Source organism: Somniosus microcephalus, chromosome 25 (genome assembly GCF_052327205.1).
Source record: "Somniosus microcephalus isolate GS21.2 chromosome 25, FLI_Smic_1.0, whole genome shotgun sequence".
Classification (NCBI taxonomy): domain Eukaryota; kingdom Metazoa; phylum Chordata; class Chondrichthyes; order Squaliformes; family Somniosidae; genus Somniosus; species Somniosus microcephalus.
This window is the reverse complement of record NC_141011.1, coordinates 31,474,232-31,486,814: the sequence shown is the minus strand read 5'-3', so window position 1 is coordinate 31,486,814 and position 12,583 is coordinate 31,474,232. Positions and strand designations below refer to the sequence as shown.

The window sequence follows — 12,583 nt, the reverse complement described above, 5'->3', positions numbered from 1 at the left end:
ATTGTGAAATGTGTCATTTTTCAATCTTGTTTGCAGCCTTATTGTGGACATTAGTAATTTCAGTTATTAAGAAAAAATGGAAGATGATATTTTTTTCAGAAAGCATTTTGAGTGCTTTGTGCGGACAAAAATAATAGTGTCACCTAATGGTGTGACAGGTAATATAGCGTTGTCTTTAAACTGTGGCATTCCCATTTGAGTACCAACCTGTGGCATTCAAGGTAATAGTTATAGTAAATGTAACATTGGCATTCCCACTGCAATTGTTTACATAGCAAGGCTTCACTGGGGTATACACAATACACAAGATTAAAAATATCTTATATATATGGATAGGTAGATGTAATATATCAAAAGATTGCTTCAAAAAATGTTTGAAATTACACCAAAATGACACAAATCTAAATTCTGGAGGGAAATGTCCTCGATCCCCATCGAGAATGAAACTTGCTTGCATCTCCACTTCCAAATCCAGGAATTGTCTTGTGTTCCCTCAACTCTTTATACATGGTTGCACCCCTCACAACTCATTCTAAATATCAATCACTGCAGTTACATAAGAGCTCTTTAATCTAGACATTTGCTTTACAAACCATAATTTGTCTCCAATGTGTAATGCACGTTTTGCTCAAGCTCCTGTGTGTAATGTACGGTTTTTCTCTTGTACTCCCAGGTGCAAGTTTTCTTCTGTTTAGAGTTCCTGTACAATTCCTAGTCACGCGAGTTCGTCCAAAGGCCACACCAACGACATCTGGGAACCTAGTGTCGACTGAAGCATCTCAAAATTGTTGGGCAGCTATGAGTTAACGTAAAGCCACACGATACCATATCATTTGAGTATACAATAACACGGAATCAGCATTCCAATATGACAACGATATTTAATCAATAAAATTAATGTTTTTTTGTTGTTGTGAGGAACTTTTTAATACCAATAGCAAGGTAATGACAGCTTGAATGTGCATCTCTCATTTAGCCTTTCTGTTGTAATGTCTGCATGAACGTTAGGTACAATCACTTTAGCATATTGCAGTCCAGTGTTGCAGATGAAAACGTGCCATTAAGGGTGGCATTGTGTATGTTTTTGAAGTAAAACAAGTTCTAATGAAATTTGGATTTCTTAAAGCTGATGAAAAGAATAGATGGCAAGGGTACAAAGGTAGCAACTGCTGAAGGTAAAATCCCACCAGTTTTTCTTCACATCGTTATATGAATATTCCATCTCTGATTTTTTTTTTAAAAAAGGATTGAGATTCTAATAAAGTTAAAGTTGGTTTCTTCTTAACAGAATACAACTTGCTATACACCAACAAGAATGCCCATAAAGTCTGATCCACTCTGGATGGAAATGGATGCGCCAGCACTGTTGTCCACGAATATGGAGGTATATTGCCCAGCCTGGAAAACACAGAAAAAATATGTTAAGCTGAGATGTGGTACAGTTTCTGTCGGGTGCAAGCAGAAGCAATCTTCTTTGGAACAAAATTTTTTTTTTTTACCATTGGTACCTGAATCACAGATCAGGGGCTAGAAATTCGGTGCATGTGCGCTTCCCGTTAGCGTCTCCGGGGGCGCTAACGACTTTCCACCCGGGTGCGGCACTGCTAACGAAATTCAGCGTGAGTTTAGTGGCGGCGGTAACTGGTAGCGACCCACTCCACTGGCGATGACGATGTCATCACCGTGCGCAGCACCCCGTTTTCGCCCTGCCTGCAACATTGGCCCGCGCCCCCTGAATCTGCGCCGGGCGATGACAGCGACCGATTCAGGGGGCGGGAACGGAGCGGCAGGAGGCTCGCGGGGAGGTACATGAAGGGGAGGTGGCGGGCGGGGCAAAAAAAAATCGGCCGCCTTGTCGCGGCCCGTTGCGTCTTTCAACGCTGGGCCCGTGCCGCGATCTGGCAGCCCGGCACGCCTCTTGAGTGCTGGGCTGCTGGCCCGGCCCCCCTGCTCCCCGGTGGTCCAGGTAGGGCCCCGCAGAGTTGTGGGCTTGGGCCCTCCCCTTTAATGAGGGGAGGAGCCCTTCCGTGCGGCAGCGCTACGTGGCCCAGTGCGCAGCGCTGCAGAACGCACTGCCCCGCTATTCGGGGTTAGCGCTCTAAGGAGGAAGTGGCGCGCTTGAATTAGCTCTCCACTTCCCTCTTGGGGCGCTGAAGCTGAAGTTAGCGATCGCTGGCGCTATTTTTCACCGGGCGCTAACACATTTTCCCCCATAATTATTCAAACCTCAGTTAAGAGAAATTTCCAATTAAAATGAAGTTGACTGAGAAAAATTGAACGATGTCAGACCAGCAGGTAGAAGTACAGTCACGGCACATTTCAGTGGTACACCAACCGTGGAGGGAAATCTAGACCCTGAGGAGATGCTTAAGGACCTCAATTGTACATTCAATAATTACCTTGGTAGTTGCATGAGTGGATTTGCACCTGCACTCAACCACTGTTGGTGATTGACACACTGGGGCCATGAGCCATGGCTGAAAATGGTACTCTTAGTCTCCCAGCAATCAATCTTCTTTCTCTTTAACATAATGGTGGCACAGAACATTGCCTTGAAGACATCATGCAAGCTCCCAGGGAGCAGGCATTCAGGTTACATTTCTGCATCAATGTTCTCAAAGTCGCTGCACATTGATGCAGTGAAAGCCCTTACAGTTCATGTAGGGCATCGCAGCACACAGCCAATGAATTGCTAAGCTTTTGTAAAGCCAGTAGACCTTTCCTAGTGATGCTTGGTGCATTGAAAAATAAATCAAGTTGCAGAATGAGGCATCAGTCACCACTTTGTGGAGCTGTACGTGGAAAGTTGGCTAAAACTGCAAATGTCACCAGTGTTTGCCAGAAACAACTTGAAGGCATAGAGTTTCAGGGTCATGGTGACTTGCACTGCTGTATGCCCTCCTGTATGCTTCAGAGACATCGACCAGGTACAGCAGGCACCTCAAAGCACTGGAGAGGTACCACCAACGCTGCCTCCGCAAGATCCTGCAAATCCATTGGCAGGATAGGCCCACCAACGTCAGTGTTCTCACTCAGGCCAACATCCCCAGCATCGAAGCTCTGACCATGCTCGATCAGCTCCGATGGACGGGCCACATTGTCCGCATGCCCGGCATGAGACTCCCAAAACAAGCGCTCTACGCGGAGCTCCGACACGGCAAGAGAGCCCCAGGTGGGCAGAGGAAACGCTTTAAGGACACCCTCAAAGCCTCCTTGAAAAAGTGCAACATCCCCAACCGACACCTGGGAATCCCTGGCCCAAGACCGCACAAAGTGGAGGAGAAGCATCCGGGAAGGCGCCGAACTCCTCGAGTCTCTTCGCCGGGAGCAAGCGGAAGCCAAGCGCAGGCAGCGCAAGGAGCACACGTCAACCCAAGCACCCCACCCACCTGCCCCTTCAACCACCGTCTGCCCCACTTGTGACAGAGACTGTAGGTCCCGCATTGGACTAATCAGTCACCTGAGAACTCATTTTTAATGTGGAAGCAAGTCATCCTCGGTTCCGAGGGACTGCCTAAGAAGAAGAAGACTTGCACTGCCACTGGCACACCAGTAATCAACTGGGTCTGCAGGTCTTCATCTCCCAGATGGCAGTCACTGTCACGGCCTTCCAGCTTAACCTCAGGTTCTTAAGCACTGCTCCAGTAATACCCAATTATATTCAATGTGCTGACACTAACAAGCTCCCCATGGATTCAACGCTATAATGCTGACCAGCCATTTGATGCTGGCAATAGTTTCATAGTTGGGTAAAAATGCACCGTACACCACTCGTGAAATGACTGACCCCCCCCCCCCCCAACACACAAGTAGCGTGCACATTAATAGCAACACCAACAGTCATTTCCAGGCTTATTGTTGAATCTTACACATCTTTTTCTATTTACCAACTGAGGTACAATTGTCAAGATTTGGGACCTCAACTGAAACAGCAGCTAGAGGCCCTGAAACTAGCAGCCAGAGACTAATACCAGCAGTTAGAGACCGATACCAGCAGCCAGAGACTAATACCAGCAGCTAGAGACCGATACCAGCAGCCAGAGGCTCTGATACCAGCAGCCAGAGGCCCAGAAACCAGCAGCTAGAGACTGATACCAGCAGCCAGAGGCTCTGCTACCAGCAACCAGAGTCCTGATACCAGCAGCCAGAGGCCCTGATATCAGCAGCCAGATACCCTGCTACCAGCAACCAGAGGCCCTGCTACCAACAACCAGAGTCCTGATACCAGCCGCCAGAGGCCCAGAAACCAGCAGCCAGAGGCCCTGATAGCAGCAGCCAGAGGACCTATTACCAGCAGCCAGAGGCCCTGCTACCAGCAACCAGAGTCCTGATACCAGCAGCCAGAGGCCCAGAAACCAGCAGCCAGAGGCCCTGATACCAGCAGCCAGAGGCCCTGCTACCAGCAGCCAGAGGCCCTGATACCAGCAGCCAGAGGCCCTGCTACCAGCAGCCAGAGTCCTGATACCAACAGCCAGAGGCCCAGAAACCAGCAGCCAGAGGCCCTGATACCAGCAGCCAGGAGTACAGCTACACTCCTGCCTCCATGACCACAAACCCCAAAGGTAAATTAATATTATTCGGACTGAGGGGATTTTTTGTTTTCTCTTGATAGATATTTTAGGCATAGGCACAAGAGGAATGATATCAAAGTTTGTTGACGATACCAAATTAGTGTGAATAGCAAACGGTAGAGAAGAATGCAAGAAATTGCAGAAAGACTTAAACAGTTTAGTGGAATGGGCAGCTAGGTGGCTGATGCAGTTTAATGCAGAGACATGTGAAGTAGTTAATTGTGAGCGACAAAGAATTGTGAAGCAAAGTATGCCTTAAAAAGTAAGATTCTTAATAGAGTAGAGAAACAGGGAGCTCAAGGGGTGCAGAATCATATTTTTTAAAGGTTAGGGCATAGGTAGAAAAGACCAATAAAAATGCAAATGAGATTCTGGGTTTTGTGCATCGAGGCATTGAAAATAAAACAAGAAAGTGATGTTGAATTAATACAAGACATTAGTTAGGCCACAGGAGGACTTCTGGGCATCCCATTATCGGAAAGATATTAGAGCTGTGGAAATCATCCAGGGAAAATCATGATAATGTTCTCAAAACGAGAGGCTATATTTATGAACAAAGTCTCACTGGAACAGAGAAATTTATGGGGGAACAAATCAAGGTTTCCAAAATTCTGGAAGTCTTTGAGAGAACGAATAGTGAAAGATTGTTTCCGCTGGTTGGTGAATTAGTATCAAGGAAGCATAGCAAAGTGGGAAGAGAGAAGCAATGAGGTAGATTTTCCCCTCAGGGCAGATTTCGGGTAGTTGGCTGGCAGAACGCCCAATGGTGGCGATGGGAGGTCAGGTCCATTTGGAAAACTGGCCCACATTAACACAGGGCTGGTGGGCTGTGAGCGAAAACAAGTGCCCCACGGCAACCATTCAGCACCGGGCCACAATATCGGGCCGTCTGGCCAACCTCCAGGCCCGTATAATGGTAGAATGGGGGGAGGGGGAACGGGTGGGAGGGAGATCCGGTGCGGCAGTGGCCCAGGTTATTTTTGTGACGTTCGGAGGAGTACTCCTGCTCCTTTTAGCCCCACCAAAAGTACTTACCTTTGGGCTCCTCTTTGGCTGGACCATCAATTGAGTCCTAAAATGGTATTGGGATCCTATTGACATCTTGGGACCCCAATTTAAATACCTAAATTAGCTGTGCACTGGCGTCAGCCGCCTATTCCGAGAACGTCAGCAAAACAGCGATTGGGGGGTGGGGGGACGCAGTGAAACAAGGTGGCAAGTTCTTCCCTGTGATTTTCAGGGTGCAAGCACCCCATTTCCACTGGGCAAGAAGCCTCAAAATCTGCCCCACTGTTTTCACATCGAAGGTTATGAGAACACGGGCTGTTATGCCACATGTGACTATTGAGGCAGAAACTGAAATGTAATTGGATACATATTTGAAAATGAACATAAAAAGATAACAAGAAAGAGCGAGGAAATCGGTTTTAAATTAGACGGCTCCAGTGGAAGAGATGGCACCGTGGAGGCTCAGTGGGCTGCATGTCCTCCTTCTGCGCTATAACTTCTACAATTCCTTGATTCATCCAGTTCGGTCTCCCTCTAAAACAGACTTGTGTTTTCATGGCACTTTCACAAACACCAGGTGTCCCAATTACAATGAGATACTTTTTGAAGTGGAGTCACTGTTGTAACATGGGAAACACGGCAGCCAATCTGCACACAGCAAGCTCCCACAAACAGCAATGTGATAATGGCCAGATCATCTGTTTTTGTTATGTTGATTGAGGGATAAATATTGGCCAGGACACCGGGGAGAACTCCCCTGCTCGTCTTTGAAATAGTGCCATGGGATCTTTTACGTCCACCTGAGAGAGCAGACGGGGTCTTGATTTAACATCTCATCCGAAAGACGGCACCTCCGACAGTGCAGCACTCCCTCAGCACTGCACTGGAGTGTCAGCCCAGATTTTCGTGCTCAAGTCCCTGGAGTGGGACTTGAACCCACAACCTTCTGCCTCAGAGGCGAGTGATGCTAACAACTGAGCCACAGCTGACACACAAGCTGCCCCTCAGCTCGATCCTCTTAAGTAAAATTGTAAGTAGTTGGAAATAATTGTTGCTGTGAAAAATGTACTGAAAAAAATGTCATCTGCAGCCTTGTTTTCAAATCACTTGGAAAAACAAAAAAAATCTCAGAAACCCTGTCACACTATAAGGAAAGATATGCTTGACGTTGTACACTGAATCATACTGGTGCATGCGGGGTAATGGTGCGGACTGTACATACTCATGCTGCGGCCTCCTGGAGGTTGCACGCAGAGGTGTAGCTGGTAACTCTCTTCAGCTGACAGAGCGACAGCTTTGGGAAATATATCACCGTCAAGCCCGGGTGGTGGAAAGAGGCGGAGGCTGAGGCCTCGCAGTAAAAAGGTACTCAAGGACACAAAGGCCATTTTAATTACTTTATTATTGTGTATTCTGTAAAAAATAAATAAACTATAATTGCTGAAAATAAATAAAAACAGAAAATGCTGGAAATACACAGCAGGTCCGTCAGCATCTGTAAAGAGAAAAGACAAATGAATGTTTCTGGCACCGACTCTTTGTAAGATGTTTTTTAATAAGCCATGTTAATTTTTTAAATAATGTTAGAAACCTTATTTTGAGCCTAAAATCGGCAGGTTTGGGGAGGAAAATACAGACAAAAGCATTCATGAAAGTATTTTTTTTTCAGTGATTTGATTGGTTTAGTACTTTTTGTGTAAATGCCAATTTATTTTGAGTACTGACTATTACCGAGTTGTAATTTGTGATGGTAAAGTGCAACAGGGTAAAATAATGGCCAAAAATGTGACACGCAATGTGTGACCTGACAGAGATGAAGGTTGCACTATTGTACCCCTAGTAACAATGTACTAACCAAACTCCCGGAACTGCACATGCCAAGTCAGAGGTACCCTGTTTATAACAATGGGGTCTTATGCTATGTAACATTGTGTATTATGAGGGTTTTTGATATACATGAGTGAATAACATAAGAAATAGGAGCAGGAGTAGGTCATTCGGCCCCTTGAGTCCACTCCGCCATTCAATAAGATCATGGCTGATCTGATCTTGGCCTCAACTCCACTTCCCTGCCCGCTCCCCATAACCCTTGACTTCCCTGTTTTTCAAAAATCTGTCAATCTCCGCCTTGAATATACTCAATGACTCTGCCTCCACAGTTCTCTGGGGTAGAGAATTCCAAAGATTCACGACCCTCAGAGAAGAAATTCCTCCTCATCTCCGTTTTAAATGGCGACCCCTTATTCTGAAACTATGGCCCCTAGTTCTAGATTCCCCCACGAGGGGAAACATCCTCTCAGCATCCACCCTGTCAAGCCCCTCAGAATCTTATATGTTTCAATAAGATCACCTCTCATTCTTCTAAACTCCAGTGAGTATAGGCCCAACCTGCTCAACCTTTCTTCATAAGACAACCCCTTCATCCCAGGAATCAAACTAGTGAACCTTCTCTGAACTGCCTCCAATGCAAGTACATCCCTCCTTAAATAAGGAGACCAAAACTGTACGCAGTACTCCAGGTATGGTCTCACCAACGCCCTGTACAGTTGTAGCAGGACTTCCCTACTTTTATACTCCATCCCCCTTGCAATAAAGGCCAATATTCAATTTGCCTTCTTAATTACTTGCTGTACCTGCATGCTAACTTTTTGTGTTTCATGTACGAGGACCCCCAGATCCCTCTGTACCGCAGCATTATGTAGTCTCTCTCCATTTAAATAATATTTTGCTTTTCTATTCTTCCTACCAAAGTGGATAACCTCACATTTTCCCACATTATCCTCCATCTGCCAAATTTTTGCCCACTCACTTAACCTCTCTATATCCCTTTGCAGACTCTGTGTGTCCTCCTCACAACTTGCTTTCCCACCTATCTTTGTATCGTCAGCAAATTTGGCTACAGTACACACGGCCCCTTCATCCAAGTCATTAATATAGATTGTAAATAGTTGAGGCCTCAGCACTGATCCCTGTGGTACCCCATTAGTTACAGTTTGCCAACCTGAAAATGACCCATTTATTCCGACTCTCTGTTTTCTGTTAGTTAGCCAATCCTCTATCCAATCTATTACCCCCAACATCGTGAGCACTTATCTTGTGCAGTTACCTTTTATGTGGCACCTTATCGATGCCTTCTGGAAATCCAAATACACTACATCAACTGGTTCCCCTTTATCTACCCTGCTCGTTACATCCTCAAAGAACTCTAGTAAATTTGTCAAACATGATTTCCCTTTCATAAAACCATGTTGACTCTGCTTGATTGTATTATGATTTTCTAAACGTACTGCTACTACTTCCTTAATAATGGACTCCAGCATTTTCCCAATGACCGACGTTAGGCTAACTGGCCTATAGTTTCCTGCTTTCTGTCTCCCTCCTTTCTTGAATAGGGGTGTTATATTTACGGTTTTCCAATCCGCTGGGACCATTCCAGAATCCAGGGAATTTTGGTAGATTACAACCAATGCATCCACTATCTCTGCAGTCACTTCTTTTAAGACCCTAGGATGCAGGCCATCAGGTCCAGGGGACTTGTCCACCTTTAGTCCCATTAGTTTGCCAACTACTTTTTCTCTAGCGATAGTGATTGTTTTAAGTTCCTCCGACCCTTTTGCCCCTTGATTATCTACTATTATTGGGATGCTTTTAGTGTCTTCTACCGTGAAGACAGGTACAAAATATTTGTTCAAAGTCTCTGCCATTTCCCTGTTTCCCATTATTAATTCCCAAGTCTCATCCTCTAAGAGAACCAACAGTTACTTTAGCTACTCGCTTCCTTTTTATATACCTGTAGAAGCTCTTAATGTCTTTTTTATATTTTTTGCTAGTGTACTCTCATAATCTACCTTTTCCCGTTTTATTATTTTTTAGTCATCCTTTGCTGGCTTCTAAAAATGTCCCAATCCTCTGGCCTACCACTAATCTTCGCAGCATTGTATGCCTTTTCTTTCAATTTAACCCCATCCTTAACTTCCGTAGTTAGCCACGGATGGTTCATCTTTCTCATAGAGTCTTTCCTTCTCACTGGAATATACCTTTGCTGAGAGTTATGAAATATCTCCTTAAATGTCTGCTACTGCTTTTCTACCGTCTTACCCTTTAACCTATTTTCCCAGACCACTTTAGCCAACTCTGTCTTCATACCTTTGTAATTGCCTTTATTTAAGTTTAAGACATTAGTTTCAGACCCAAGTTTCTTACCCTCAAACTGAATGTGAAATTCTATCATGCTATCATCACTCTTCCCTAGAGGATCCTTTACTATGAGATAATTTATTAATCCTGCCTCATTGCACATTACCAGATCTAAAATAGTCTGCTCCCTGGTTGGTTCCACAACGTATTGTTCCAAGAAACCGTCCCGAATACATTCTATGAACTCGTCCTCAAGGCTACCTTTGCCAATTTGATTTGTCCAATCTATATGAAGATTAAAATCACCCATGATTATTGTAGTACCTTTCTTACAAGCCCCCATTATTTCTTGATTTATTCTCTGTCCTACAGTGTAGCTACTGTTAGAGGGCCTGTAGACCACTCCCACCAGTGACTTCTTTCCCTTACTATTTCTTATCTCCACCCAAACTGATTCTATATCTTGATCTTCCGAGCCAAGATCATTTCTCATTACTGTACTGATCTCATCCTTTATTAAGTCAATAAAGTTATTGAATAAGTCAAATTTAATTTTTATTACATGCTATTTTGGGATTTTTACCAGTGCTTTGGGAATTTAAACTTATGGCCTTGAAAATCCATGGGGTGTTGGAGGGAGAGGGAGGGGGGTGGGGATGGGGTTCCCACTGGTTTCCCACCATAACTCCGGCGGGAGTCCGGTGGAATCCACTGGAAAATGACGGAGACCTGGTGGCGCCGGTTCGCTTCTGGTTCCGGGAGTTTCCAGGAAACGGGAAGGACCTCCTGCCACCTCTCGCAATGCAAATGTCAATGGGTCAGGGTCAGGGTCAGGGGCAGAGTCAGGATCAGGGGTCAGAGTCAGGGTCAGGGGTCAGAGTCAGGGTGAGGGTCAGAGTCAGGGTCAGAGTCAGGGTGAGGGTCAGAGTCAGGGGCAGAGTCAGGGTGAGGGTCAGAGTCAGAGTGAGGGTGAGGGTGAGGGTCAGAGTCAGGGTGAGGGTCAGAGTCAGGGTCAGAGTCAGGGTGAGGGTCAGAGTCAGGGGCAGGGTCAGAGTTCGGGGCAGGGTCAGGGTGAGGGTCAGAGTCAGGGTGAGGGTCAGAGTCAGGGGCAGGGTCAGAGTCAGGGTGAGGGTCAGAGTCAGGGTGAGGGTCAGAGTCAGGGTCAGAGTTTGGGGCAGGGGTCAGGGGTCATCTACACTGGGAGTTTCTTGCCAGGCTCAGTTAGGACCCTTTCCATTAGGCACTTTACAGCCTTCTGGACTCAACATCGAGTTCAACAATTTCAGACCATAACCTCTGCCCCTATCTTTTTTTCCCCATTTTTTTCTCTCTCTCTCTCACATGGCAGCTGTCTTTCATTCTGCCATCACCATTTACACTTCATCTAGAGCCATCTTTTGTCTCTTAACTTGTCCCATTACCATCTCCTTTTGCCTTGCACTATCATCCCTTTTGTCTTTTAATCTCTCCCGCCTTCCATCCTATCACAGGCCTTCCCTTTTGTTCTTTCCTCCCGCCCCCCTTTCCCTGCCCCTCACTTGCTTAAAAACCTGTTCCATCTCCAACTTTTTCCAGTTCTGACGAAGGGGCATCGACCTGAAACGTTAACTCTGTTTCTCTCTCCACAGATGCTGCCTGGCCTGCTGAGTATTTCCAGCATTTTCTGTTTTTATTTCAGTTAGGGCCCATATCTGTAAAGGCCACGACATCAAGTGAGTCCAGGCATCCTGGCCTCCAGATGGGTGAAATTGGGCCCCATTGGAAGTGGCCCGGACCTCTGGAGGAGAATATTTTTTTTTCGGGGACATGGCTGGGGTCACCACAATACAGTATTGGGATGATGAGTTTCCCAATGGGAATCCACTTGTACATATGCTTTTCTTTGTAGGAAGAAGAGGACAATATTAGGGGGATGCCAAACAGATCAGAGTCCACCCATTAGCCACTACCCTTGCGCCCACATTTACAGGCAGAGGCTCACCTACCTGGCAATGACTGGTGTGGAACTGGAAGCACCGAGTCGGGGTCACCAGACCGACAGATGAAGAGGTGTGGCATCTGCTGCAAGGACACATGAGCTAACATGCACCATCGCACCAGCACTGCCAATGGTTGTTCTAGCCTGCTTTTGTCTGAACATTGTGCTTCCCAAACAACCTTTTTGCGAAGGTCAAAATATACAGTAAAAATAATAGCAGCCTTTATAGTCTCTCCTAACACTTCTACCCCACATAAAACCACTTACCTTTCAGTGATGGAGATAAAAAATAGTAGAACATGTGTTGAAGTTGAGGGATGCCTTAACCAAGTTAGCAAATCACATGTAGCAAACTCTTGTGATTATGCAAAATGACCAGAGAACCTGGTGTGACTGCAACACTAAACCCTGGGAGTACGCAATAGGCCTATTGCAGGTGACCCAAAACAAACTACTGGCTCACTGAAAAGACATGGTTCTGTCTGGATTCCCACAACTAATGTACATCCCATATGTTGCACAGAAGCGCTCCTTAGGAAATGATCAGGAATGCTAAGCAACTTATGACTCTTGGGCCCCGAGTTTCGGCTTGTGTGGGAAATGGTCGGATTTCCCCGAATGTGGGGTTTCTGACACACATAAAAAAGTGTCAGCCAGCTCCACGCAATTTTCCCTCAATTGGCCAATTAATTCCCAGCATGTGGGAAGCCTTGCTAATTGTCCAATTCGTGTCAGAAATCCCCACAGTATGATGCTTTCAAGGTCCAAAGCAAGCACTGCATCCTCTGAAGGCTTCCAAACAAACCACACAGCATGGCAGAGGAGCCTGCAGCAGCTGTGGCCAGTGCTATACCCCAAACTGCCTTCAAATTCGATGAGGCTTCACTGC

General features: G+C 45.9%; 1 protein-coding gene across 6 annotated transcripts in view; it reads right to left on the bottom strand.

Moving 5' to 3' along the window:
* Positions 1–304: 304 nt before the first annotated feature.
* Positions 305–12,583, bottom strand: part of c1qtnf12 (C1q and TNF related 12) — a 106,611-nt gene continuing 94,332 nt past the window's right edge. For 4 of the 6 annotated variants that reach the window (XM_085967096.1, XM_085967095.1, XM_085967098.1 and 1 more), the window contains one exon: positions 305–1,398. In XM_085967096.1, coding sequence (XP_085823222.1) covers positions 1,206–1,398 — 193 coding nt within the window. In that variant the 3' untranslated portion in view covers positions 305–1,205. Of the gene's footprint in view, positions 1,399–6,963; positions 7,075–12,583 lie in introns of those variants that run through there. The other 2 variants (XR_015073526.1, XR_015073525.1) reach the window with 2 other exon arrangements.